The sequence below is a fragment of the Leptidea sinapis genome, chromosome 32 (assembly GCF_905404315.1).
Source record: "Leptidea sinapis chromosome 32, ilLepSina1.1, whole genome shotgun sequence".
NCBI lineage: Eukaryota > Metazoa > Arthropoda > Insecta > Lepidoptera > Pieridae > Leptidea > Leptidea sinapis.
Window position 1 is genome coordinate 11,566,043 of NC_066296.1, and position 26,101 is coordinate 11,592,143.

A 26,101-nucleotide genomic window follows, 5' to 3' on the forward strand; every position below is an offset into this window, starting at 1 on the left:
AAGGAGGAGGTTCTCAATACGATTGGTATTTTTTATGTATATACCAATTACGATGAGATTTATGATCTGATTCACATGATTCTTCTTTTGTTTGATGCGGAATAGTTGCATTTGGTCCCATAAAAATATCACATAGTAAGGAACAGTAGTTTTTGCTGTGAATATTTTTATGAACGTTTTCCAGAAGGTGTTCGATAAAGTGAATCATCGATTACTTTTCCAGAAACTTAAGAAGTATAGAGTTCATTTGGATTTATTAAGATTGGTCATATTATATGTTACCAATAGATCATAAATAGTTGCTGTTAATGGTTTTTATTCTAAGCCTATAACTGTTCCTCAGGGATCACACCTTGGTCCATTGCTATTTGTCATTTTTATTAATTACATCACATCAGTCATAAAAAATAAGTGCCTAATTTATGCAGATGATGTAAACATTTTTGCGATGTGAATAATGTTGAAGATTGCTTGTCTCTTCAGACAGATCTAAACTCAGTTCAATTGTGGTGTGAAGAAAATGCAATGTTTTTAAATGTGAGTAAATATTTTGTGCTTACTTTTAAAAAACTAAATCAAATTGAATTTGACTACTCAATCAATAATTACAAACTTTCTGTTAAAACTAGTGCTTAAGACCTCGGAATAACTTTTGACACATTCTTGTTATTTAATTTACATATTAATAACATTATTGCAAAATCTAATCAAATGATGGGTTTATTTTCAGAATTAAAAAGTGTTCTCTTGAAGGATTCTTATGCTTTAAGCCTTATGCATCTTTACACATGTCTTATTCGCAATGTCTTAGAAGGTAGTCTTCTGTTTGGTCCCGTCCCGACGAAGCACTAAGTTACCGAAATGAAAAAGAAAAATTTTGCATGAAAACTAAAATTAATTTAATGTTTCTTAAACTATTCCTCGCATTAACGCTAGTAATGTACTTTTACATTCGGAAACATGCACACACACACTTTCTTATAACCTATTCTGATAGTAAAAATCATTGACTGCGTAACTGTTTCTAAATTTTTGAGAACGGAAAGCACAAGGTACCGTAACTCGGGACTGTATACAGGTGGCTCATAATAAAAAAAATTTTGGCTTTAACCATTTATTTGTCTGTTTGTGTGTTAAATGACACTGTCGCCGTGCAAGCTGATTGGAAGTTATTGGCAATTTTAAATAGTCCTTCAAAAACAACTTGCGGCAAAAAAATGTTAGTGTCAATACAATAGTAGCAACGTGTCCAGTTTTATTATTATTGAAGAAATCATCAGCATAGGTCTTAAGACATTTTGCACGCATATCTCTTTGATTGGTTCCTTTTCATCTTGAACCATAATTGTACTGAAATTAAACCTGAGCACTGCCAGGATTTGAACCCTTTATTTTATTCTTATTTAACCCAACCCCAGCCAAACCTTTTGTCATTATTAAATAAAAAAAAGAAACAAATAAATAATTATGAAAAAGTTGATTTATTATAATTATAATTATAATAATTATTATAATACAGTTTACAATAATTACAAGCGATCACCAAACGGGGTGAAAGAAAACGGCATATTAAATTATTTAGGCAACCTGTACACGAGTCGCGTCTTCAAACATGCGTGCGAAACGCGCCGATCATACATCAACAAGGTTAAGGCAATTTGGCATGTTGCTGTTTACTGCTAAACTCAACGGTGCCTACCAAGAGATATATCAAGGGACGTGTTACAAAGTCTATCAGCAGGCGACACTTGGAGACACGAGTCGCTTACAGTTCACCGACTTTTGTTTTAGGATATAGTCTTTGAACGCGAGGAACAAAATTTTACACAAGTCGAGAATATTATTTATAATCGATTCGGATTAAATCAGATTCGAGCGGCGTAAGCATGCCGCGGGGAAGCGGCGGGGAGCGGGCGGGGGCGCAGCGAGCGGCGCAGCGGAGGCTATGTACAGGCCGCTACGGGCAGTCGCACTCTTCGACCACCATCTCCGGGAGGTCGCGTTTGATGATATTGGAGTCAGCGCCGAAGTAGATGAGCGAAAGCGCAGAGAAGCGCACGGGGGCACAGCACGCGGCCCGTTCGAGACGTGCTGCTTCTACCACCTGCGATGTCAAAACTATAATAAGTATATTTAACCAACGAGCACATAATATATACAGTTAGAATTACTTTCGTTTTCATCATATCTTAGCCGATTGTATTAAATCTATGATGGCAATCCAAGTTCTTAAACATTTAGTCACTTTTTAAATAAAATTGTAAATTAAATCACCTGAGAATGATAATTGAGGAAAGGATCGCATGCTCCGCGACAGTAGTTGGCATAATATCCCTCAGGCGCAACGATCCAGTCGTCCCACCCGAGTGCGCGGAAGCTCACGTAATAAGTTTGACGACAACAGCGGCCGTGGGCTGCGTCGTCGCAGTCGAGCGCGCGCCGTCGTCGCGGAGCGCGGGGCGCGAGCCGCAGCCGCAGCAGCGGCCGAGCCGCCGCCGCACCGCCCAGCCGCAGCCGCACCCGGCCCGCACACCCGCTGCAATCCAGCAATATGCGAAGCGGTTCGCTTGCACCGCTGTTGGCCCAGCGACGAGCCGCCGATGTCACGTCGATTTTCTGCCATCCTCGACCACCAGTCTTACCTGCATTTAAGGATCCTTCAGTATTCAAACATAGATGGTATTTTTATCGTGGTACTAATAATTACTAAATCATCATCATCAGCCGGAAGACGGCCACTGCTGAACAAAGGCCTCCCCCAAAGATTATCACGACGATCGGTCTTGCGCTGCCCTCATCGAAGGTATTCCGGCGATCTTGACTAGATCATTGGATCATCTTGTGGGGGGCCTACCAACACTGTGTCGTCCGGTACGTGGTCGCCATTCGAGGACTTTACTGCCCCTACTAATTACTAAAGAATTATCAACAATTTACTACTTCATGCTTTGTCTTGTTCCAATTCATTGCTAATACGCATAGAAGAGATAAAACTTAGTGTTAAAAGATATAGGTTATTAGTAAAAATTGCATACCTAAAACCCTAGACAAAATAAAATATAGCCAGTTGAAATTAAATAAATACTTGAATATTACCTCCCACTTCAGTTGCACCGGCGAGTTCACCAACACTCATATTTCCATAAACCGTAAACGCCCATAGCGTGTAACGAAGTCGGCGTGAGCGTGGCGCTGTCTCAGCCCGTACCATCAGCTCAGCCTCCGCAACAGAGAGGCCTTGATCTGACTCTCCCTCGGCGCCGAGCCGGAATTCTATTAGTCGTTGTCCATTTAATGTGGCACCTAGTCAAAAACAAGGGAAAAAAAAAGTTAGTAGTCGATACTTCTTTTTACTTGAAATGACAAGTAGGTACTTTAAATCATTTCTAACAATTCCTACTTAAATCGAGATGATCCAATTTTTTATAAATAAAATAATAATTAAAAATAAGCGGCTGTTATAATCATTTCATATAAAGTGAGGTTTATACACCAGGTGCACGCGTTTTTCGTCCGTGGCTGCAGACTCCGCTAGCCCGCTCATCGTGTGTGTGTGACCTAAATGCTCCACACGATGATACGAGTTCGCGTACCGCGTGAACACTGGCCTTATATTTTCACAAAACAATTTTAGGTAAAATTAAAAGATACAACAGCGGCTTATAATATGAAAAAAAAGTTGTAAAACATTTTTCGATACGAGAATCCATCGGAGAAACTCTTGTTGTTGTTGTCTTCATTATTACCTGAAACAAAGAAAATACTTTAAAAAATAATGAACATTATAAGGAGTTGGTACTATAAATAGGATTCACCCCAAATCTAAATTCTAATATGATCTTCATTAGATTAGATTTATCTGTATGCACACTGCTCGTTCTTGTAATGTGTGTGCTTTCTATTTAGTGTCGCACAGTGGCTCAATTAACAGGCTAAGTGCGTAAAAGGGTCAGCTAAACTAAAGAGCTATTTACAGTTACGACTTATGGCTTATTCTCCCATGTATGGATTTTGCTCTTCGTGTCACTTGACAACTGATCATAACAGTTTATCAATTACCTCATAATAATTGCTGCATTGATAAAGCCTTACTACCTAAAAATAATACTTTAAAGAAGAGTATGTAATGCAATATAGCTGACATTTATTTACTCTAAGTGCTCATTCACGTTGACTCGCGGGCGCGGTCACGAAATATCAAACATATAGCGTAATATCCAAGTGTTCACATACGAAACGCACGTGCGGTCTAAGTAGCGGGCAAGCTAGCGTCGGGCGCGCGCGCCTCGCACGCGGCAATATCAAACAGATGTTTCTGTGTGTTCACGTCGAACTAGCGGCGGAGCGCGCGATTCAATCGACTATCGCGACGTCAGGTAAGTTCAACCAGTATGAACTTGTCGCTAGAAACGGTAGCACGTCTTCATCATGTCTTTCCGTACAGAAGAGTTTTTAATTGCTGTTCAGGCTAGAACTGCAATTTGAGATCGTGGTATATCCAAAAAATCTGGAAGGATGTTCTCTCAAAGTATTGTATAAAGTACGAAATACACCATAGCGTTCTCTTTCTTTATCATCTCCCACTTTAGATATGAATTTTCGGTTAAAAATAAAAGATCGTCGTCCATGTTTACAATCTCTGACAACACGTCAAACTCGCGCAAACGCCTAGCGGTCAACGTGAACACGAACTCGCCACGTCTCCGCGCCCGCACTTTCCGACGTGAACAAGTACTTATGCGTACGCGACATTCACTTCAATAGCTATCCTTTCTATAATTGTTGTTATCAATTCAATAAACGAAATTACATTATGAATTAATTTTCCTGAAACTAAATCAATTTGTGGCGCAGAGAATGTACTAAGTGCTATCTTCACGCCTCAATAGGGCTACTGGCAACCCAAGCGCTGGCAGCTGTTTCGGTCAACGGATCAGCCTTGCTATCCAACGTGGTAATACTGCCAGTATTCTTGGTACGCTTCCCCGTAGTGATAGTTTTGTTTTAAAGTAATCATAGTATTGTAAATATAGTTAAAAGATTTGTTTTGTTTGAATAAATATGACTAAATAACAAAAGTGGTGTTTTCTTGTGAACGAATACATTGAAACCTGATTTAAATATTCTTGATTTATGTCGTTTGGTTTGAGCTGGTGGTCTAGTTACCAATGCCCTAATTAAATAAAGTAATAAAATTTATCAATTCAGTGTATCGGTTTGAGTTGTTTTGTAAGTAAATATAACGTATCTATATTATTATTTTCAAAAGGTACAAATTAATCACAAATTTTTAGCATTATTACTATACAGAATAGAATTAAAACACCAAATGAAGAGCAAAAGTTTGAATTAATCCGCGACTGCGAACGTTGAATCAAGTTTTGCTATGGGGTTGTAAATTTAGCAGCGAGAGTGATTAATAATTGACTGCAGTATCGATCGGTATTGTTACCAATTCACAAGCACTATCCATTAGACAGCTTTCGATTTCTTCAACATAAGACATAAGCTTTACCCAATTTACGGTTTATATTGAAAGCGATTCTATGGCTGAGATTTATGTGTTTATGACAATAAAGGATGAGACGAGCAAAGCTGCTGATGGTAATTGATTCGCCCTGCCCATTACCATGCAGTGCCGCTCAGGATCTTTGAAAAACCCAAATATTTTAAGCAGCACTACAATTGCGCTCGTCTCCTTGAGACAAAAAATGTTAAGTCTCGTTTGCCCAGTAATTTCACTAGCTACGGCGCCCTTCAGACCGAAGCACAGTATATTTTCACATTACATCTATCTTCACGGCAAAAATAGGCACCGTTGTGGTACCCATAATAAAGCCGGCATCCTGTGCAAAGGAGCCTCCCATTGGTAATTATTAATGCGTATTTCAATATAATTATAAAGAAAAGTGGTTTACATAGATACATAACTAATTTAAATCGTTTAGTTGATATTAGTATTTGGAAATAACACTAAGCAAAAACCATCAAATTGAAATTGAAATATTTTTATTCAAAATCACTTATTGAACGTCAAAAACTACCACCCATTCAAAATAGATGTCTGCTCACTGCCTCAGATCAGAGAAGAACGGACGCAAGAGACTCAGCGGCCTTTTTTTTATAAAATAAGATATGGATTACAGTGTAATATCTTACAATAAACATTTATAATTAGGGAGCCTGAGGGTGTATGCTTTATTCCCAGTCTGTGGTATTATTAAGAAAATCATTTATGCTATTATAAATAACCTTTCCCACATAATCGTTGAAGTATAGGGTACCTACTCTACCCATTAAAAAGAGGATTCCGTACATATTATTAAGTACCTACCTATACTTATAAAAAAGGGAAAAGAGTTTTTTTTTAATTTTAGTCATAAATAATAATAATAATATTGACACACTTTTACACAAATTATCTTGTCCCAAACTAGGCATTGCCTGTACTATGGGTACAAGACAACGATATATTTAATGCAATATACTTAAACATACATAAAAACATCCATGACTCGGAAACAAACATCTATATTCATCATATAAATTATTGCACCTATCGGGATTCGAACTCGGGACCTCTAGCTTAGTAGTCAGGGTCACTAACCATTCGGCTGTATGGGTCGTCAGAAATCGTAGCAGAAATAATTTAAAAATCTGTAAAGTTTTGTACCAATTAAACCCTCTCATAACATATCCCACACGACACACGACATACGAGTAGTTAACTTTTACTCAAAATTTGAACCCTTCCTTGAATAAAGACCCTGTTTTTTTATTTTTTATTTGCAAATGTTTAATTTTCCGCCTTTCCGTATACTTGTGGTATAAGACGGTATTACTTGTCAAATTTCATAGTTCTAGCCTCTAGATAAACGCTTGTTGCCACTTTTTCTCATTATAGCTCAACCTATCAACCCATCAAAGCTAGTGAAATTACGGGACAAATGAGCCGCTCAGAACTCTTAGGGTTTTTCAAGAATCCTGTGCGGCACTGCATTGTTATGGGCAGGGCGTATCAGTTACCATCACCTGAACCCCTTATTTTCATAAAAATAACCTTTTACGAAGTGAAGGTTTTAAAAAGAAAAGAAAACTTGACATTTTCTACATGAATTAAGTGATTTTTAATTCCCTTGAAAGTGTCGAAATACACGTATCTTACGTACTTTACGTTAATTTTGAAAGCATCTAAAAATGTTTCATATATAAATTATATATTATGTTATTAGTCTCGTATGTCACCTAAATGTATAAAACAAAGTAAAGTTTTACTTGAACGTGTTTCCAACGAGAACTTGCTATAAATAGACATTAATATAACTTGGCAGGAGAAAAAGACAATATAATTTAACTTTATATTCAAATTACTCGAGACGCCTTTCCGGTTAAATTACTTCCACCAAACATTATTATTTTTAGACGTGTTAGTCAAATTGTTGTCAAGTCGGATTTTTTCAATATTTTATAAGGCAAAAATAAGAAGAACGGGAAATGTCGTAGTACTTAATAGAATTTTTGTAAGCTTTCATTTAACACTTGTGGGAGTCTTTTTTGCAAAGGGTTTTTTTGGCAAGAAGGGACGAGACGAGCAGGATTTTCAGCTGATGGTTATTGATACACTCTGTCCATTACAATGGAGTGCCAGGATTCTTGAGAAAACCAAAAATTCTGAGCGGCATAACAATTGCGCTCGTCACCTTGAGCCATAAGTCATTTGCCCAGTAATTTAATTAGATACCTACGATGCCCTTCAAACTGAAACACAGTAATGCTAACACATTACTGCTTCACGGCAGAAAAAGGCGCCGTTGTGGTAACCATAATCTAGCCGGCATCCTGTGTAAAGAAGCCTCCCACTGTTAAATGCCCTAAGTCACCTCTTACGTGACCCTTGGACCTGCGACTTCCCTATTCTTGTTATGCTCCGGGGAAACACAGGATGCACAATGTGGGTACTACAGCGGTAACTTTTCTGCCTTGTAGCAGTAATGTGCTAACATTACTGTGTTTCGGTCTGAAGGGCGTCGTAGCTAGTAAAATTACTGGGCAAATGAGACTTGACATCTTATGTTTCAAGGTGACGAGCGCCATTGTTATCCAGCTTAGAATTTTTGGGTTCACTCAATAATCCTGAGCGGCACTACATCGTGATAGGCAGGGCGTATAACTTACCATTAGATGGTAAGTTATACGGATTATCTACTCGTTACTTTTCTCATATAATAAATTATCTTGATATTCTATTATTAACAATTTGATATCTTCTCCCTCTAGCAGAATATCTCTAACGGAGATTTTGTAAGATAGAAAAGGAAAGCGAATCTGTTGTTATTGTAGCCGATTTTGATTGATAAGTCAGCCACGATTGAAATTAGCTCCCTCATATTTTGAACATTGAACCTTGTGGTTCAATGTTCAACAGCTAACGCAACAAAGAACAATGGCGAAATTTTACCTGACTATAGGAATAACCGTCTAAGGTTAGGATAGTTACAAAAAAAACTTCGTAGATAAATTGACTTGTTACATAAAATTGTATTGCAAAAGGAACCGGGGAAATAAATAAAATATTTATTTCATTTTCACATTATATGCTGTCACGACTATGAAATCACATCCATTTTAGGTTAGATCAAGGAAAGCTATCTGTCAATATGATTGACAGCGATGAGCGAGTGATCAATGAGTTTCTAATTTCTATACCTGTCACCTATGATCTACCTAATGCTAATAATACCTATCAATTATAGTTACCGCTGTTATGTTGTTTTGTGCTTTCTTTATTTTAATAAGTAGTTTCTATTTTACATGGCTTGGTTTTGGACTTGAATAATATCTTTCTCTCGTTTTAAACTCTGAACCTCATTTTGAACTACTTCTGCTCTCCATTACCGGACTATGATATGCCCCACGATTTGGTCTAACGTACGCTGTTTATATAACAATAAACAAAATAAAATATTTTGCTTGTTTAATTTACTGCTACCTACTTCTACAAAATAAGATCTTGGATTGAGAATAAGACATTAGAAAACTAGGTACTTATTTTACCAGTTTTTTAAGATTATAAAAATGGAAGTACTTAGTTTAAAAGTCGACCCGAGCCTTAAATTCGGGCGTAGGTTAGGCACACTTTAGAAGTACCTACGACTATGGATTGCGCATTTGACTTCCCTCTTATAAAATTACTTATAAAGCTATGGACAACCAACTCTGGTTTGTTGCAAATAAACTGTTATTACCATTGCATCAAGTAACATGTTTCCATTTTATCATAATATAATACCTACTCAGAGTTGTTGACCGTAGACGTTAGTAATTAGGTAGGTATTTATTAACTATTTGCCTATGGTTACTAGTTCCTATCCATAAAGATTTTTGGAATTGATGTCATTGTTGTTGGAACATGTTAGTTGGAATATAATAGATAAGTATAAATATAGTTAGAACGGTAAAGTAATTAAAATAAAAACCTAACCTAGAAACTCAAACAAAATAATCATTTATTTCTCCATTATCCCGGTTCCAAATTAAAAATGAATAATGTCAGTAGATGCAGAAAATTATAGAGAATTAATTAGTACGCGTCAGTTCTTGAGACGCTTCCATTCAATTTCAAATATTTTGTTGTATGAAACTTCGCCATTGTTCTTTGACAAATCAAAATTGGTTACGAATTATTGGGCTATCAGGTAGGTATATCGTAGTATATTCTAAATCTATGGTGTAGTATGTGAAATTAAAAAAAAAAAGCGGGTACGTAACATTAACGTTGTGCATTTTTGAAAATTTTGGAATTGTTAGGGAATAATTTCGCACGAATTGCTTTATTGATCAGTATAAAAGTACTAGCATTTATGTTGTTAAATACAGTATTCATTTATTGCGCTATCGTACACAAAAATGACAATTTATATTACATAAAAAAAATAACACTTCAGAACTATAACAATTACTTTACATAAAATAGTTTATCTATCAGAAAAATAAACTTTCATCCTTTAACGACTGTCTTACGAATTTTCGATCAGGTGTCCTGAGGCGATTTTAACATTTTATACCCATCCCAAAAGTTTTCCTACCATACCGCTGAAAAAATTTTTTAATTGCAAAAAATCATTCGGTGTGATATATATTTTAAAAGTAACTATTATTAATTATGATATTACTATAGACAGTAATCACGACCATCATGTTCACGAAGCATCCTTACACAAACAATGAATTCAAACTCTAAAGGTTGATGCATTCAATATACGATAATTTATATTATACAATTTGTTCTTTTTATGGAATATTTGATATTATTGGATGCAACACCTCACAAACTAATTTATTATGAATATTACCTACTGCCATTGTAAAATACTTACTGATTGAAAAGAGAGGTTGTATGTTCTTCTCACGAGCTCAACTTTACCGAATATGGTAGATTCAGTAATTAAAAAGCGCTTAGTTTAATCCTATTTGAATAAATTTTATTTGAAATTGCATTTGAAAATTTGTGACAAATAAAAAGCGCTAAGTTTAATAATATTTGAATTAATTTTATTTGACATTGCATTTGTGACAAAGGATTAGTATACTCTCTCTATTCTCTATTTTACATGCTATATACCATCGTGCACGTCATGTTATTTTCTTTTATAATTACAATTAACCTTGACCGCCTAAATATTCTGGCAATTGTAAATCAAGCCTACAAACGTGATAACATTTCAAGAATAAGTTATTTGTTAATCAGTAAAATGTTCATGTAGAGGAAACATGTAAATAGGTTATACAGTGAAGCAGTAAAAACAGAAGGTGGGTCAACTTGGCGCTGTGAATGCGACTGACGGATCAGATTACTTGGCTGGTCACGCGATCTTACCATTCTTACCACCTTTATGAATACTTGTTATATTTAGGCTCTTATTCTAGAAGCCGTATTGATGCTAAATCCGTGATACAATGGGACGTGATTCCAGAAAAACGTTCCAAACCACAATAATGTCGAAATTGAGTTAAAAACATAATGGTCGACGTGATTCATATTAACGGACTGACAAAATGGCAGCCCTACTGTCACTCTTTAAATGATATCATGGCTTAGTAGCCCAACCCACATGTTTAGAATACAACTTTAAACACGAATTCCTTAAAATGTGATGTTTGTGGCTTGGAACGCTTTTCCGGAACTACGTCCAATGGATGTTGTCTAATTTATTTATACATAGTTATTAAATAGAAAAAAAACATTCGATCAAGAATTACGTTCTGGTATGCGGGCTTTAAGAAGAAACATTTAGTAGCCAGTTTTCTCTTAGATCATTTATACGTTTAGATAGACTATTACAGCTGTGAAAACATCGAAAAAATTGAGTTTAGAACTAACCTCTATTTTGAGAAATTCATGCACATTAACACAAAGTGACATACAAATCGCGAGTGTAAGACGTAGCTTGTCATTAGATAGAGCCTCTCGCTGCTAGACAACCGATGAAATCAGGCCAGGATTATTACTTTAGTGTGCGTGACAAGCTACGTCTTACACTCGCGATACGTTAAACACTTTGTTGCATTGCGGAAAATAGAGGGTAGCTGTTAACCGCTATTATTTTGACGTGTTTACATCTGTCACAGTCTATTTATCTATCTGAGGTTATTATATCCAAATAAGGAAATTGTAACCATGAAATTGGTACTTTTGTAACCGATGCCAAAAAACTTTAAAAAATTTGTTTTTTTGTTTGCGCATGCAAACCGCTGAAACGGCCAAACCGATTGGAATACAGTTCACTGATATATTGTGACCCATATCATTTATTGTTTGTTTCATTGTAATTGTTCACAAAGAAAAAGATAATTTAATGCTAAAAATACAATACAATCCTTGCGGGCAAATTTCTTGTATTCCAAATATTATTTACCTAGTTAAAGTTATACTTGAATAGTTCTGTATTTAAAAAAAAATGTGAATTTGGTAGTAATTAATATAAAAATTATATATTTAATAATATCTACCCAAATCTTAGAGATTTGGTGAAATTTTAGTTTATTAAAAAATATCTATACTATATTAATAAAAAAAGTGAAACATTTACTAAAATAATAGATTAATTGAAGAAAATTTGGTATTTTAGTTCTAATAGAGAAATTACATTTATAATTAAAATACTTAATTTTACATTTTTTTCATAAGCTGTGTTTATTTTTAACCGACTTCGAAAAGGAGGAGGTTTTCAATTTGATTGGTATTTTTTATGTATATTACGCGGAGATTTATATTTAGTTTTATGCATAATGTTTGCCATTTGGTCCCATAATAATTTGACATACTTTTCATTTTATGAACATTTTTTTTTGATATTTTTGTTTACGTGGATGATGTTATAATAGTTTGTGTACTGCTTTTTAGGAGTTTTCATTTAATTTAATTATATATTTTTAACTCGTTCGAAAAGTGGGTCTAACAGCCGTTCCCAATATTCAGTCTATCTCTAACTTGAGATAAAAATCGTAACTATCGTTGACGTTTCTGTCCCAATAAACTTATCGACGGTAACCTTATCCGTACACGTATAGATAGAAGTTTGTATGGAAATTTCAATTCACGCGTCTCAATATAAGGCGATAAAAATGACTTATCGGGTATATTGGGACAGCTTCAGATTATTGACAGCTAATTACTGTCAGTAGAAGGTAGTAATTTATCTCTATCTGTAGATAGTATATTGGGAACGGCCGTTAGGCTACCTGTTATTCATAGCTAACAAACGTTTATCACGATATTTCAGTGTCTCACAAAACCGGGATATATTGTATTTGAATACCACAGTTACAAGTATAATGTTGCTAAAAGCTGAAATAAATAATTTTGACATTCATAATCCCCCATTTCATATGGACGAGGAGCTAAGAAGTCCAACTACGAAACCTATAATAAAGTTAAACATTCAGTTATATTTTAAACTAGCTGACCCGGCAAACGTTGTTTTGCCATATAAATTATTCTTATAGTTAAATGTGGCCTAAGTTATTCCTTATTACATCAGCTACCTGCCAATAAAAGTCCCGTCAATATCGGTCCAACCATTTCAGAGATTAGCCGGAACAAACAGACGGACAAACATTGTAAAAAATGTTATTTTGGTGTATGTACCGTATATATATTCATATACATATAGTAAAAACGGTTATTTCAATATTACAAACAGACACTCCAATTTTATTTATATGTGTAGATGTATAGATAATATTGCAGCGGATAACGGGGTGGATATCCCGTATACAGAACACTAGGGTGGCTACAAACATGCTGTTTAAAGTGTATTAATACTGCAGTCAACATTATATACTATCATATTTTCGTGATCCTTTTTAAATTAAGGAAATCATTTTGTTTAGCATATAGAAAGTTATTGTTTAGTGTTACCCGGCGATAATTCCGTAACTATTATAGATATCAAAAAACTTTAAACTGATATCGAAAGTATATTATCTAATCAGTAAAATGACATCAATAACTTCTTCAAAATCAAACGAGAAGTATCCAAAATTTTAATATTTAACACTTCCATACATTTAGTATGAGATTAGCAGAAAGGTCATTCAAAGCACACCAAGGACTTACTTACTTGTACTTAGTAAGAAATAAATATTATTGAATTCAGAGATACTTTAATTACATTGTTAGGTTGATAAACAGTTTCCTTTACAGTACTAAGCTAAAATAACCTTTTAAAATAAGGAAACTAAACCCTTTCTACTATTCTCGTACTAAAAAAAAAACTTACCACAGAAACGATTTACTGGACTCCTGTTTAAATGGTTATACAACAAAAAAATAATCGTGTTAAGGAATTTTTTAATTTTAAGTAAACTTTTTGCATGCTAATTTAAATTAGCCGAATAGAAGACACTACAATAATGTATTCGACGCAATAGATAAATTTCATTTCATTTTATAAATATATGGACGTGTTTAATATAAAAAATAATTGATAAGTTTCGGAATAATAGCCTGGTCACACTAAACGATTACACCCTGTATACTAATCTTAATAATTTTCTTCATTTAAAAAGGATCATGAAAATATGATAGTAAATAAATTTAACGGCAGTATTCCTACTATCTAAACAGCTTGTCTTAACCTACTCTAGGTTCTCCTTGGTTCCACGGTACCTAAGCTTATCAAATACGACTTACTTTCATGTCGGGAAATTGTTGTCGCGTAAAAAGTTTCGTTTTCAAGGAAAACTGGCCATCCCTTGGCGAGTTTCACGGCGGACTAACTTGGGGTTGGAAAAGCCAGTGCTTATATAGCAGCCGATGATTCACACTGCGACCCTTGGAACGAGCACAAGTTATAAAACTTATTGTATTGTAGACATATTTCTACGAATATGCTGAATGTAATGCCGTTTAAGCTTGAAACGTGACTTGTATTTATGACATTCCAAATTCAAACAAACAAAATCGTTTATATTTTAAGATATTAGGTACACTCATAACATTAAGAATATTAAGTAAATTTTTTTGACATCGTGGGTTTTACCACCGATTTTGATTGTAGTCGATAGTTTGCTGATGCCGATGATTTCTATAATTTTGAAGTTATAACTTCTGTTACGTAACGCCATACTTCCGTCAGAAAATCAATTGAAACAATTTTTAACCGTTAAATTTAATGGCTTTAAAAGGTTTAAAAATTGTTTCAAATTGCTCAGTAATATTTATTGAAAATCTCCAATTTAGTTTAGTATATTATATAAAATGAGGTTGTTTTTAATAATAATCGAGAACAATAAAAATCTTTTAATGCAACTTGACAAATATTTGTGTCATAATTAATTTGTAAGGTCGAGGTTTTTTTTTTTCAATAGGTCCTCACGATATAAATTTTTATACGAGCGACATATATTTATTATATTTTTACAAAGCAAGTAGCACAGGATGTATAGGTGTATTTTATTTTGAAAATAACGTAGAATTTCCTAACGATAAATGCAATCATATAAGAGATACCCAAAATGTGTATAAACGAGTGATTATTAGGCGTGCGATGGTGAGACACGAGTATTAGGTAGGTATATAAATAATTGAAAAATAATGTTGGTTGCTTTTAAAACAGTGGCAATGAGTTTTTAGCCGTTTGGTCTCTTAAAAGCTGAAATATCTCAAATTGTTAGTAAAAACATTGAATTGTTTTAGAAAAAAATCTGTGCCCAATTTTTTTCAAATTTTATTTAAGATTTGTTTGAAGTCGGTATTTTTTTAATTACTCTTTTGGCAGCAAGCAACGGATGACAAAATGGACTGTATTACATTAAATTAATAATAATTGTTCATATTTTCTCTCGGCTAGGCCTCCACGACCCTGAGTCCTGACAGTGGTAGATACACCAATACTTGCTGGTCATGTCCCTTTGTATATTCTTCAATCCCTACAAACTAAAGCGCCATCTATTAAGTCACAAAACTAGAAAGAAATCTTTCAAATTTGTGGCTTTACATATTATTTACCTATATTCAAAAGTTATTTTGGTCTAAAATTTGTATGTAAGCAATTAATTTTTGCCACATCTTCGACTTTTCCGAAATTTTCCCTAATATTACCACAATATAACACAAAATGATACCACATATTGGGAATGGAGCGACCACCCTCAGGCTATTAAACAATAAATTTTTTATTGTACAATATTACTTAGTAACCTTTTTTATGAAAAATATGAACCCCGCTGAGTTTCCAGCGCCCGTTATTCCCAAGTCTGTGGTGCTTTTCGAATGATTGTTAGTTTTTGACTTTCTATTTATATTTATTTATATCCTATTTTGAATAAAGATATTTGAATTTTAATATGACATGTACATTCGTAAGTCTTATTATTGAACCTAAAACTTACTTAATTTTTTTCTCTATTTTAATATTAATCTTGAGACATAAATGTGGTGAAGGTGTATCAAATCGCCAAACTTTCGGGGGTCACGTCTAGACATCACAACAAACTAATATTAATGAAATGATATTTTTATCACACTCATATTTATTATTGTTTGAACAAACAATACTACGTTCATTTCTTGTGTACATAAAGTTCGTCCTACGATTTCTGTGGTTGTCCGAGGTAATAGAAATATAGACTCCTACTTATTTAACCATTTTATTGAGTCCATTTTCGTCTGTCCATTTTTGATCGAAATACAGGTTAACAGTTATTTATCTAGTGAAAGGGGCACAACCTTTATTTAGGCCCAATTTTAACAAAACTTATTATACACAAAATTCCAATTTGAAGAAGCGAAGAAAGAAGATTTTTTTATAATTTCAAAAATGTAACTAACCATAGATGTTTTTGTACATTGTTTCTAATAAGCAGTCCAAGCGGTTAGTAATATAAAATACATCTATAAAAGTTTAAGCTCTTTTTGTGATTAAAAGTTACATATTCTTTGGCTTTTTATATATATTAAGAGTATTTTAATTGGGTGGCTCTATTCTTGCATAATTGGATTTACATAATTTTCACGAAATTTGCACGTATTTTTATCCTTCTAGAATTCATATAAAGTGTTTCTAATTATATGTCCTCCAATGTAAATTTATTTTACAAGTTTATTACGAATTTGGAGCTAATAAGACATGCACGGTCATCGCTCAGCCCTTCGATCATTTACACCTCTAGATAGACAGTGATAGGTGTGAATAAAAATTGAAGTTAACTGTTAACCTCTATATTTAGCAATGCATGCATACTAACACAACGTGATATACAAATCGCGAGTGTAAGACTTAGCTTGTCACGCACACAAAATTAATAAGCCTGACTTGTTTTTATCGGTTGTCTAGCAGCAAGAGTAGTAGAGTTATCTAGACGTATAAATTATCTATGGTTTAGCCAATAATATAGAAATGAAAAGGTTGGTAAAATTAGAACCGAAAAAATTACAAACGTGAATTATTTTACGATCGCAGCTAATCATTTGATGAGCTGCGATCGTAGATTGACCTAGATTGACCAGGTTTGTGATCAAAGTTATAGTACAATATTATATACAATATAAGCATTACCTGACCTCAATGAATGTTTGGTGGGCTGTTATGCCAAAGTATCAGCCACGGGTGTATCAAGATACGATTCTTGTAAGGTGGCTAAGCCTCTCAACAACACTTTATCCTGTCCTCTTTGGTGGAAATAATCTGACCGCTTCGCGGCTAATCTCCTCTCCTCTCCGGTTTGGTGGAAACCGGGCCTTATTCGATGTGCGGACAAAAACGCCGCTGTCTACCCATCTAGTACTGTGCTAAGTTAATCATTCGATGGTAAAAGATTCAACAATTGTATTATTTTTAGTATTTTTTATTAACACACTTTTACACAAATTATTTTGCTCCAAACTAGGCATAGCCTGTACTATGGGTACAAGACAACTTTATTATGACTTACTTAAACATACATAAATACTGATAAATATCCATGATTTGGAAAGAAACATCCATATTCATACATATTCTTGGCGTTGCGTAAAGCCATCACTCACACGGGGAGTGTTCCGAAGAGCTGTTTCACCTGATTCCTGCCGCCTAATTCCACCTTCCCACGACACTCCACAACTTAGGATATCATCCCCACGTGTGATGTGTGGCGGTCCTCCACTGTCCGGTTTTCAAAGAGCTTTCTTCCACGTACTACAAAGCTGTCGAATGAACTTCCTTGTGAGGTGTTTCCGGGACGATACGACATGGGTACCTTTAAAAAAAGCGCGTCCTTCAAGGCAGGCAACGCTTCTGTGATTCCTCTAGTGTTGCTAGAGAAAGTGGGCGGTGGTGATCACTTAACACCAGCTGATCCGTACGCTCGTTTGTCCTCCTTTTCCATAAAAAAAAATATTAATGTTAACGAACCCGGGACCTCTAAGCTCGGTAGGCAGGGTCACTAACCACTGGATTACATGGGTTATCGAAACTGTCGTCAAAACTATGTGAGAACTGCTAATTTATAGCTTTTGTACCACAAACTATGATGCGATGAAATATGACTTAACACAGTCGCTGCCAACAAAATAAATAAAAATAATAACTTACTTAAGGCGAATACTTCTTAAGGCGAATTTTGATTACATTTTTTGTTACATACGAATGTTTTAAAATATGGATAAATGTATACTTGTTTTTGTAAGTCGACTATTATATATATTGCCAGAGTTGCGGCACAAAGCAACATTGACTTCCCTTAAACGCCGGCAATTTGCTGACTACTACAAAATTAACGGGACGCTTGCTCGGATCCGAGTAGAAGGCGCTGCTACTATAGCACCGTTTTACTCGGATCCGAGTGGTAAGCAAGGAATGTGTGTGTGAAATGTGAATTGTAATAAGTTGAATCAACCTTGAATATAAAGTGAAGCTGGTAGGTGGAATAAGCAAACCTGGGCTAAAATGCGCCTAATAAAAGAGCCTAGGTAGACCATACCTGCTCGTTGAGGAAGGCTGAGGGAGGGAGGTTCTTCAGGGATTATCTTCAACTAATCCATGGAATAACCTTCCTTGTGCGGTGTTTCCGAGACCATACGACATGGGTACCTACAAAAAAGCTCGTAAACCTTTGAGCTTGTACGCTTTTGCAAGAGAATGTGGGCGGTGGTGATCACTTAACATCAAGTGACATGTAGGATCGTTTGTCCTCTTCTTCCAAAAACAAGAGTGTTTCAAAGGTATTTTTGAATTTTGGTGCACCGGTTTTCTACTGCGGTATTTATTGTTTATTGATGCCGATTATATTGCTAAGCTCATAGCAATTTATATAGAAGTACTAGCTGACCCAGCAAACGTTGTATTGACATATAAAGTAATAAAAAAAAATGGGGTATAAAAAGTAGATACAACCGATTCTCAGACCTACCAAATTTATCGTACTACAATAATTATTGTATTCGATTGCCACCTTGCAACCCTATAGGGTTTGTGGATGAACAGAATAATATAAAAATCGCGATACAAAAATAGTTGTAGATCGTAGGAGGGCCAAAATTTGAAGTTGAATCAATTTTTTAATGTTGAATCATAACAAAATAAAATTTTAAAAAAATGTCAAAAATATAAAAAAATTTGGGTCGGACTACCCTTAACATTTAGGTGGATGAAAAATAGATGTTGTTCGATTCTCCGACCTACCCAATATGCACACAAAATTACATGAGAATCAGTCAAGCCGTTTCGGAGGAATTTAACTACAAACACCGCGACACCAGAATTTTATATATTAGATACTTATATTTTATTACATAATATTTTTTTTAAATTAACGAAGAGTTTTTTACGCCCACATAAAAAGCGTAAGTAAGTATTACTGAAACATATTGTGTTCTCGAAACTCGAACTAAAGATTGTATAACTCCTTATTAATAAGGGCATCGTTTATTTTATTTTATACATCTATACTATACCTACATTAACAATGAGTTAAACATAATTTTCTTTATTATGGAGGTACTTTTGTTGGCTGTACGGCGCGCTATTTCTAAAAAAGCCCATTTTCCATAAATGTATGCAGCCGTATTCTTCTGCGAGGTTGATTTTATAAAACTTTTTCCCCACATATGTGTGTTTAAAACGTTTGAAACGCGTGTGCATTGATCATGACACTCTCGGCTCCCTTATCAACAGCTTTATTATACGACTCGCCACTTTTAATATTATGTCACATCCAGCGTAAATTACAATTGTTTCATAATGTATTTACTATTGTACAGGTAGTTTATACAATACTAGCTGTTACCCGCGACTTTGTCCGCGTTGAATAGTTACTTTGGGCTTTTATTTTTTTATTTTTAGGATACCTTTCAAATAACAGGCATACAAACTGCTCTTTCCGCTTTTCTATGTTACAGCGCATATTCCTCTGTCATTGTGGACAGTCTCTTTAATAGTATTTCCCTGTGAACTTTAATCTCCTATTTCATCCCCATGTAGGTCAAAGTTTCAAAAATGCTCGAACAAATGTTTATAAATTATTTCTTATTAAAATACAAAGTTTAATCGATTTATCTTCGATAATGACGAATTTCCATAAAATATATCATCCCGTTTCAACCCCTCCATTTTTTTTTGCGCAATAAAAAGTAGCCTATGTCCTTTTTCAAGCTCTAGTCTATCTCTGTGCTAAATTTTATCAAAATCGGTTCGGTAGATTAAGCGTGAAAGCGTAACAAACAAAATTATATTCACATATATAATATTAAGTAGGGATTTACTCAGTATAAATATAGGTAACGGTCGGGAGACGGCAATGTTCAAGAAATAGTTTTATTTCTGGTCACAGATCACGGAAGCCTTGATTATACTTTCTTGTATAAAGTATTGTATTTGATTTAAAACACGCAGTCCACAAAAGTTTTGCGTTGAAGCGAACATTTCAATCAATTCTTGGCAGACACCCAGTCACCAAGATGCGACTGTGTGGCGCCTTTCAGCTAGGGTTGTCAACAGTAGGTACGTAAATATAAATTCTCATATGGTTATAACTTGTAGAATTATCATTACTTCCATTCTCAATTCTAATGAAACAAGCAGTGCCGACTGCTGTCACGAACAAAGAAGCACATAAAAATAGTGGCGCGATAGATTTCATTGATAACCCACCTTTGAACACTGTTTGCAGAAGGGTTTAGTAAGAAATCTTTAAGTGTAAATAATTTCTTAATTTTTAAAGAGATATCCCTAACTTCTGTAATTAATTATACGAACTAAATTTGTAACCAAAATTTACGGACGATGCGGGACTCGAACCCGGTACCTCTCTGGTTCCATCCGAGCGCTCTTGCCAACTGAGCCAACCGTTCGAGTGACGCAAGCATCGTAAATCTTGGTATGTCTTGTTCGTATCGCAGGGCCACACTCTATCTACAGGATCTACTTTACAGTTGATAAACTGCTGAACGCTAATATTTACGTCAAGTAATTTTTCTAATATGCAGATCCTGTAGAATATAGATGAAGGCAGAACCTGAGAGTTGAACAAAGCATACAAGATTTTATCAACGATATCTAACAACCTACTCGAACAGTTGGAAGTGCGCTCGCACGGAACGCGAGAGGTCGAAGGTTCGCGTCCCGCATCGTTCATAAAAAATTGATTTCAAATTTTATTTGTGTAATTAATCCTAGAAGTGAGGGTTATCACTTTAAAAAGATAACAAATTGTTAATAAATTAAACCTTTTATTTCTTTGATCGATTTAAAAATAGTTAACTTGAGATATAATGTATAATATAAATATAGGTAGATGTATTATTAAAACTGCATTTTATACTTATAGTTTAAATAATTAAATGTTTATTTGTACAAAACATTTCAGTTATCTATTTAGTTTATATTAAATTATTTTGTAGCATAATTTGTAAGACACAGCCCTACTACACATTTATCAGAGAAATACAATCAGTATCGGATACTTCAGCAATGCTAACGTTTTATTGAATCTGCGAACATGATATCCTACATTATTTTAGAGTAAAGCCCTTCTTATATAGCAATAGCAACAGACGTGGAGCGTCCTGTAGAGAGGATGGTACTTTTCAATCGTAACGCCCTTAGATTAAGGATTAGTCTCCGCTGCGATCCATCCAGATACCGAAGGCGTAGTCGCAAACTGCAGCATCTTTTACTACGCCCAAGTGTGTCTCGAACAGTGGGTGACGTTGACGAGCCACATGTTCTGTTAAACTTTGCTAATAAATGAAACTAAATTGCGTAGTAAAACTTTGTAAAAAGAATACTACAAGGAATAAGAAAGACACTGGGGTCACATATTATTATCATCAGTAATTATTTTGTATTTTATCAATTTCAATGTAAAATAACACGAAGCCTATGTAAATTTTGTAAATTTGAAATATGCCATTGAGTGTCAAGATGCCACACACACAAGCATCAAATAGTTGCCGCAATAAAGAAGCTATTGTTCTTAGGTAGTGCGGTATCTAGTTATAGCGCAGAGGAGACCAATCCTTTATCTGAGGTAACGCCATTCCGATGTCTAACTGCTCAAAATTTGAATAAATCATCTGTGATGCTATTTTAGATTTCAGATTGAAATTATGTTCACATGATTGCTAGAACATTCTAGATTTAAACAATATAGAACATTGGACTATTTCAATGTTTTTTTTATTTGGTGTTAAAAATTGATACTTACAATAATTTTCAACCTAGCGAAACTCTAACGGCCTTACAAATAAACTTGGTATGAAGTTATAACTGATGATAAACAATATACAATGATTGATGATAATACAATGATAATTCTGAAGTTTTCGTAATGACAAGCTGCCTTGCAAATAAACGCGGGAAATTCGTAAGCAAAATGTCAATTTGTAAACATTTTACATATTCTTGGTATATGCTTAGTTATAACTTTATGCCAATTTTATTTGTAAGGCCGTAAGAATAAAGTGATACACTCGATTGTACGAAACGTACAGTCATTGATAGCTTGACAGATGACGGCTATAATCTTGTCAAAAACGGAGAAGAGCAGAAATCCATTACGTATTAAGCAACTGATCGCTTTCAAACTAAAACGGATTAGACTTCGTCGGCAATCGCCATTATTTCAAACTTATGTCATATGACTGCACGTTCCATACTAAACTAAATTTCAATCTTTGCTTAGGCAGTCCCGCCTCTTCTTACGTTGTATATACATCCCCTTTGGTAATTTTGAATATTAATTGGCGTGAAACTAACGCAGCAGAAATAGCTACACAGCAGATACAGCTAATTAGCACACTGAAAGACCTGGCTGGTCTAGAGTAAATAATAATACAATAAAAGCATTATTTATTTCTCCTCTCCTTTAAATGGCCCACATAAATCAATCAATTGCTGAAATATAAGAGTCCCTTAGAGCACATTAATCTGGTCTGGTCGAGTTATTAGTACGTCTACCATTGCAACGCAGATCTGCTCTAATTGTCGTAGATACAGGCATACTCTGTGAGTGACTCCATCCTTGGGATGGAAATGGCTACGCAACACATTGGTGTTGCGTAGTTATTTCACTTGGAGACGGAAAGTATTTCAATGAGCTATTTTAGCTGATTCCAGCATACATGAACCATAAGTCTAAAGTAGAGATGTTTGCTATATCCGGCCGAATACCAGATACTACCTAATTCAGTTATTCGTACTTCGAAAAATTCTCATTATTTTACAATAAGTTATGGACAACGTTTATTTTTATAGTTGCACGTCCAAAATGTTTATTTATTAATTATTTTAGTAATGTGGCAAATTGTGGTGAATGAATACCAAATTCCGCATTTGTTGGTAAGAGGAGACTCCGCTTAGTTTCGTATACCAGACCAGCTTCTGAAAATAGCCTTTCGCTGTAAACGCTAATGCCAGTTGCTGACAGATAGATTCTAGCAACCCTTTACAACTGATGATTATACTGACTCAAATTAACTGACCATCAAATGTATGGGTAGCGATTGCGATCGATTAAAGATGACTTTAAGAAAAAGTGAATCTCCTTAGCAATTGAATTTTGTTTTTCTTGATCGCGAAGATCACTATAACTACTATCCTTGAATGAATGTATGAACTTCACGTGTAAAATTGGATCTAGTTTCATCTTCTTTCATTCCCATAGCAGATGTTGAAGAAGTTGCTGATCGCGTTGTGTAACGCGAAAAAAGTCCGAATATCCGATAGCCGGATATCCAGCGCTCCCGATTTTATGTTAATACTAGCTGACCCGGCAAACGTTGTTTTGCCATATAAAGTATAATTCACGCGATAGTTTTATATGTAATAAAATATTGCCTATATTATTAATAAATTATAAGTAATAAAACATTGCCTGTACATCATTTTGTTCTATTGTCAATAGTTTTTGCAGCGCACGCAAAAATAGGTTTTCAATTTTACACCTTGTGTTACAAAATAGCAATTTTATTACGGTTCCCAAATTTTTAAAAAAAAAACATAGCCTATAGCCTTCCTCGATAAATGGAATACCCAACACTGAAAGAATCATTCAAATCGGACCAGTAGTACCAGAGATTAGCGCGTTCAAACAAACAAACACTGCAGATTTATAATATTAGTATAGATAGTATTATTGACTTTCCCACCTCGTACCTTGCCAAATATCCGGTACTCTGCCAAACCACTGTCCGTTTCATCTCTAGTCATCACATCACTCACATCTCTAGTCTAAAGCACACAATCGGACGGTTAATTGAGTGTAGTTTTACTTCATGATACTTATAATATTAGATATTAGATATTTCCGGGTTACTTACCACACTCGCACAGAATACCGGCGTGAAGTAGCGGCTTAATGCCGCTATGTTTCGCATAGGTCTCTGTCGACGCCCCTCTCGGAACGTCTGACCATTGCCTGGTCAGGAGTGTAGTGCCCATCCGACGCCAACGTCGCAGACCACCAGCGACCCGCCGCGTTTGGCACTACAAGTCAGCAGATTGGGATAGGATGCGTTCCTTTTTTGAATCCTACCTTTGGGGCAAGGTTTGTTTCCCTTCGGATGATCCTAGTGCCTGCGCCGTTGCAGTAGCCGATGTGATACTGCAGGGCATGGATATTTTTATACCAAGCTCTGTAGTACCGATCGGTGGCAGATCACAGCCCTGGTTCGATGCGTCAGTTAAAGGAGCATCTGATTGCAAAAAACAGGCGTATCGAACTTGGGTTGCGGCGCTGGGCACAAAGGATCCGAACTGCAAAGTTCTTAAGAGGAAATATAACCGTGCCTCCAGATTTTTTAAGCGGCAAATCGCCCGTGCGAAGTTAAAGCACGTCATCAAAATCGGCGAGCAGCTTTCCAGTTACCCGACCGGAACACGCAAGTTCTTGTCGTTGTCGAAAGCTGCTCTTGGTAACTTCAACCAGCCGTCCATGACGCCGTTGTACATGAGGAATGACACCCTGGCCCATATGGCAAAAGAGAAAGCCGATCTACTGTGCGCTCTTTTCGCCTCCAACTCGACTCTTGACGACAACGGAAAAATACCGACGACCATCCCGCGGTGTCAGAGCTCTATGCCTGAAGTACAGTTCAGACAGAAAACTGTTAGGCGAGCTCTGTTTTCGTTGGACGTCAGGAAGTCGAGCGGGCCGGATGGCATTTCTCCAATCGTGCTTAGAACGTGTGCCCCTGAGTTGACGCCGGTGCTAACGCGTTTATTCCGGCACTCTTATTCCAAAGGCGTAGTCCCTGACTCATGGAAGTCAGCCCTTGTCCATCCGATCCAAAAAAAAGGAGACAGTTCGGATCCGGCAAACTACAGGCCTATTGCTATTACCTCCCTGCTCTCCAAAATCATGGAGAGCATAATTAGCCGCCAGCTTTTAGTATACCTAGAGGGTCACCAGTTGATCAACATAGATGGGCGGTGGCTATTGAAAGCAAGGGGGAAGGCCTGGCAGTTAGCCAGAATATAGCGAAGGCCTTTGATCGTGTATGGCACAAGGCGCTCCTCTCAAAACTTCCATCATTTGGGTTTCCCGAGAGCTTATGCAAGTGGACCTCCAGCTTCCTCACTGGCCGTAGCATACAAGTCGTTGTCGACGGTTTTTGCTCGAATCCCAAGCCCGTGAACGCTGTGTGCTATCTCCCACGCTGTTTCTCCTGCATATCAATGATATGTTGGACACCTCCAACATACATTGCTATGCAGACGACAGCACTGGTGATGCCGTATACACGGGCCATGCAAGTCTCTCTCGGGATAACGTCGACCAGTGCCGGGAGAAACATGTGTCTTCTATCGAGTCCTCTCTCGAGAAGGTCGCGGCATGGGGTAAATTGAACCTTGTCCAATTCAACCCCCAGAAGACTCAAGTTTGCGCGTTTACCACTAAAAAATCCCCATTTGCCGTATCACCGCTCTTCGACAACACTTCCCTAAAAGCCTCCCCTAGTATCGGAATACTGGGTTTCGAAATCTCGAGCGATTGCCAATTCCGTGGCCATCTGGAGGGCAAAGCCAAATTGGCTTCGAAGAAGCTGAGCGTCATCAATAGAGCACGGCAATACTTCAAGCCGGCCCACATTCTAGCGCTCTACAAAGCGCAGGTCCGGCCA

The 26,101-nt window shown here is 35.9% G+C and overlaps 2 protein-coding genes across 2 annotated transcripts in view; both read right to left on the reverse strand.

Moving 5' to 3' along the window:
* Positions 1–26,101, reverse strand: part of LOC126974277 (gastrula zinc finger protein XlCGF57.1-like) — a 248,705-nt gene that overhangs the window by 179,719 nt on the left and 42,885 nt on the right. The gene's annotated exons all lie outside the window — the stretch shown is intronic.
* LOC126974292 (inhibin beta chain) lies at positions 1,463–14,309 on the reverse strand. The gene is made up of 5 exons (XM_050821762.1): positions 14,195–14,309; positions 3,689–3,746; positions 3,097–3,303; positions 2,275–2,642; positions 1,463–2,104 (listed from the first exon to the last, which is right to left on the reverse strand). Exons 1-5 carry the CDS (start codon positions 14,198–14,200, stop codon positions 1,958–1,960), a joined length of 786 nt encoding a protein of 261 aa, XP_050677719.1. The 5' UTR covers positions 14,201–14,309; the 3' UTR covers positions 1,463–1,957.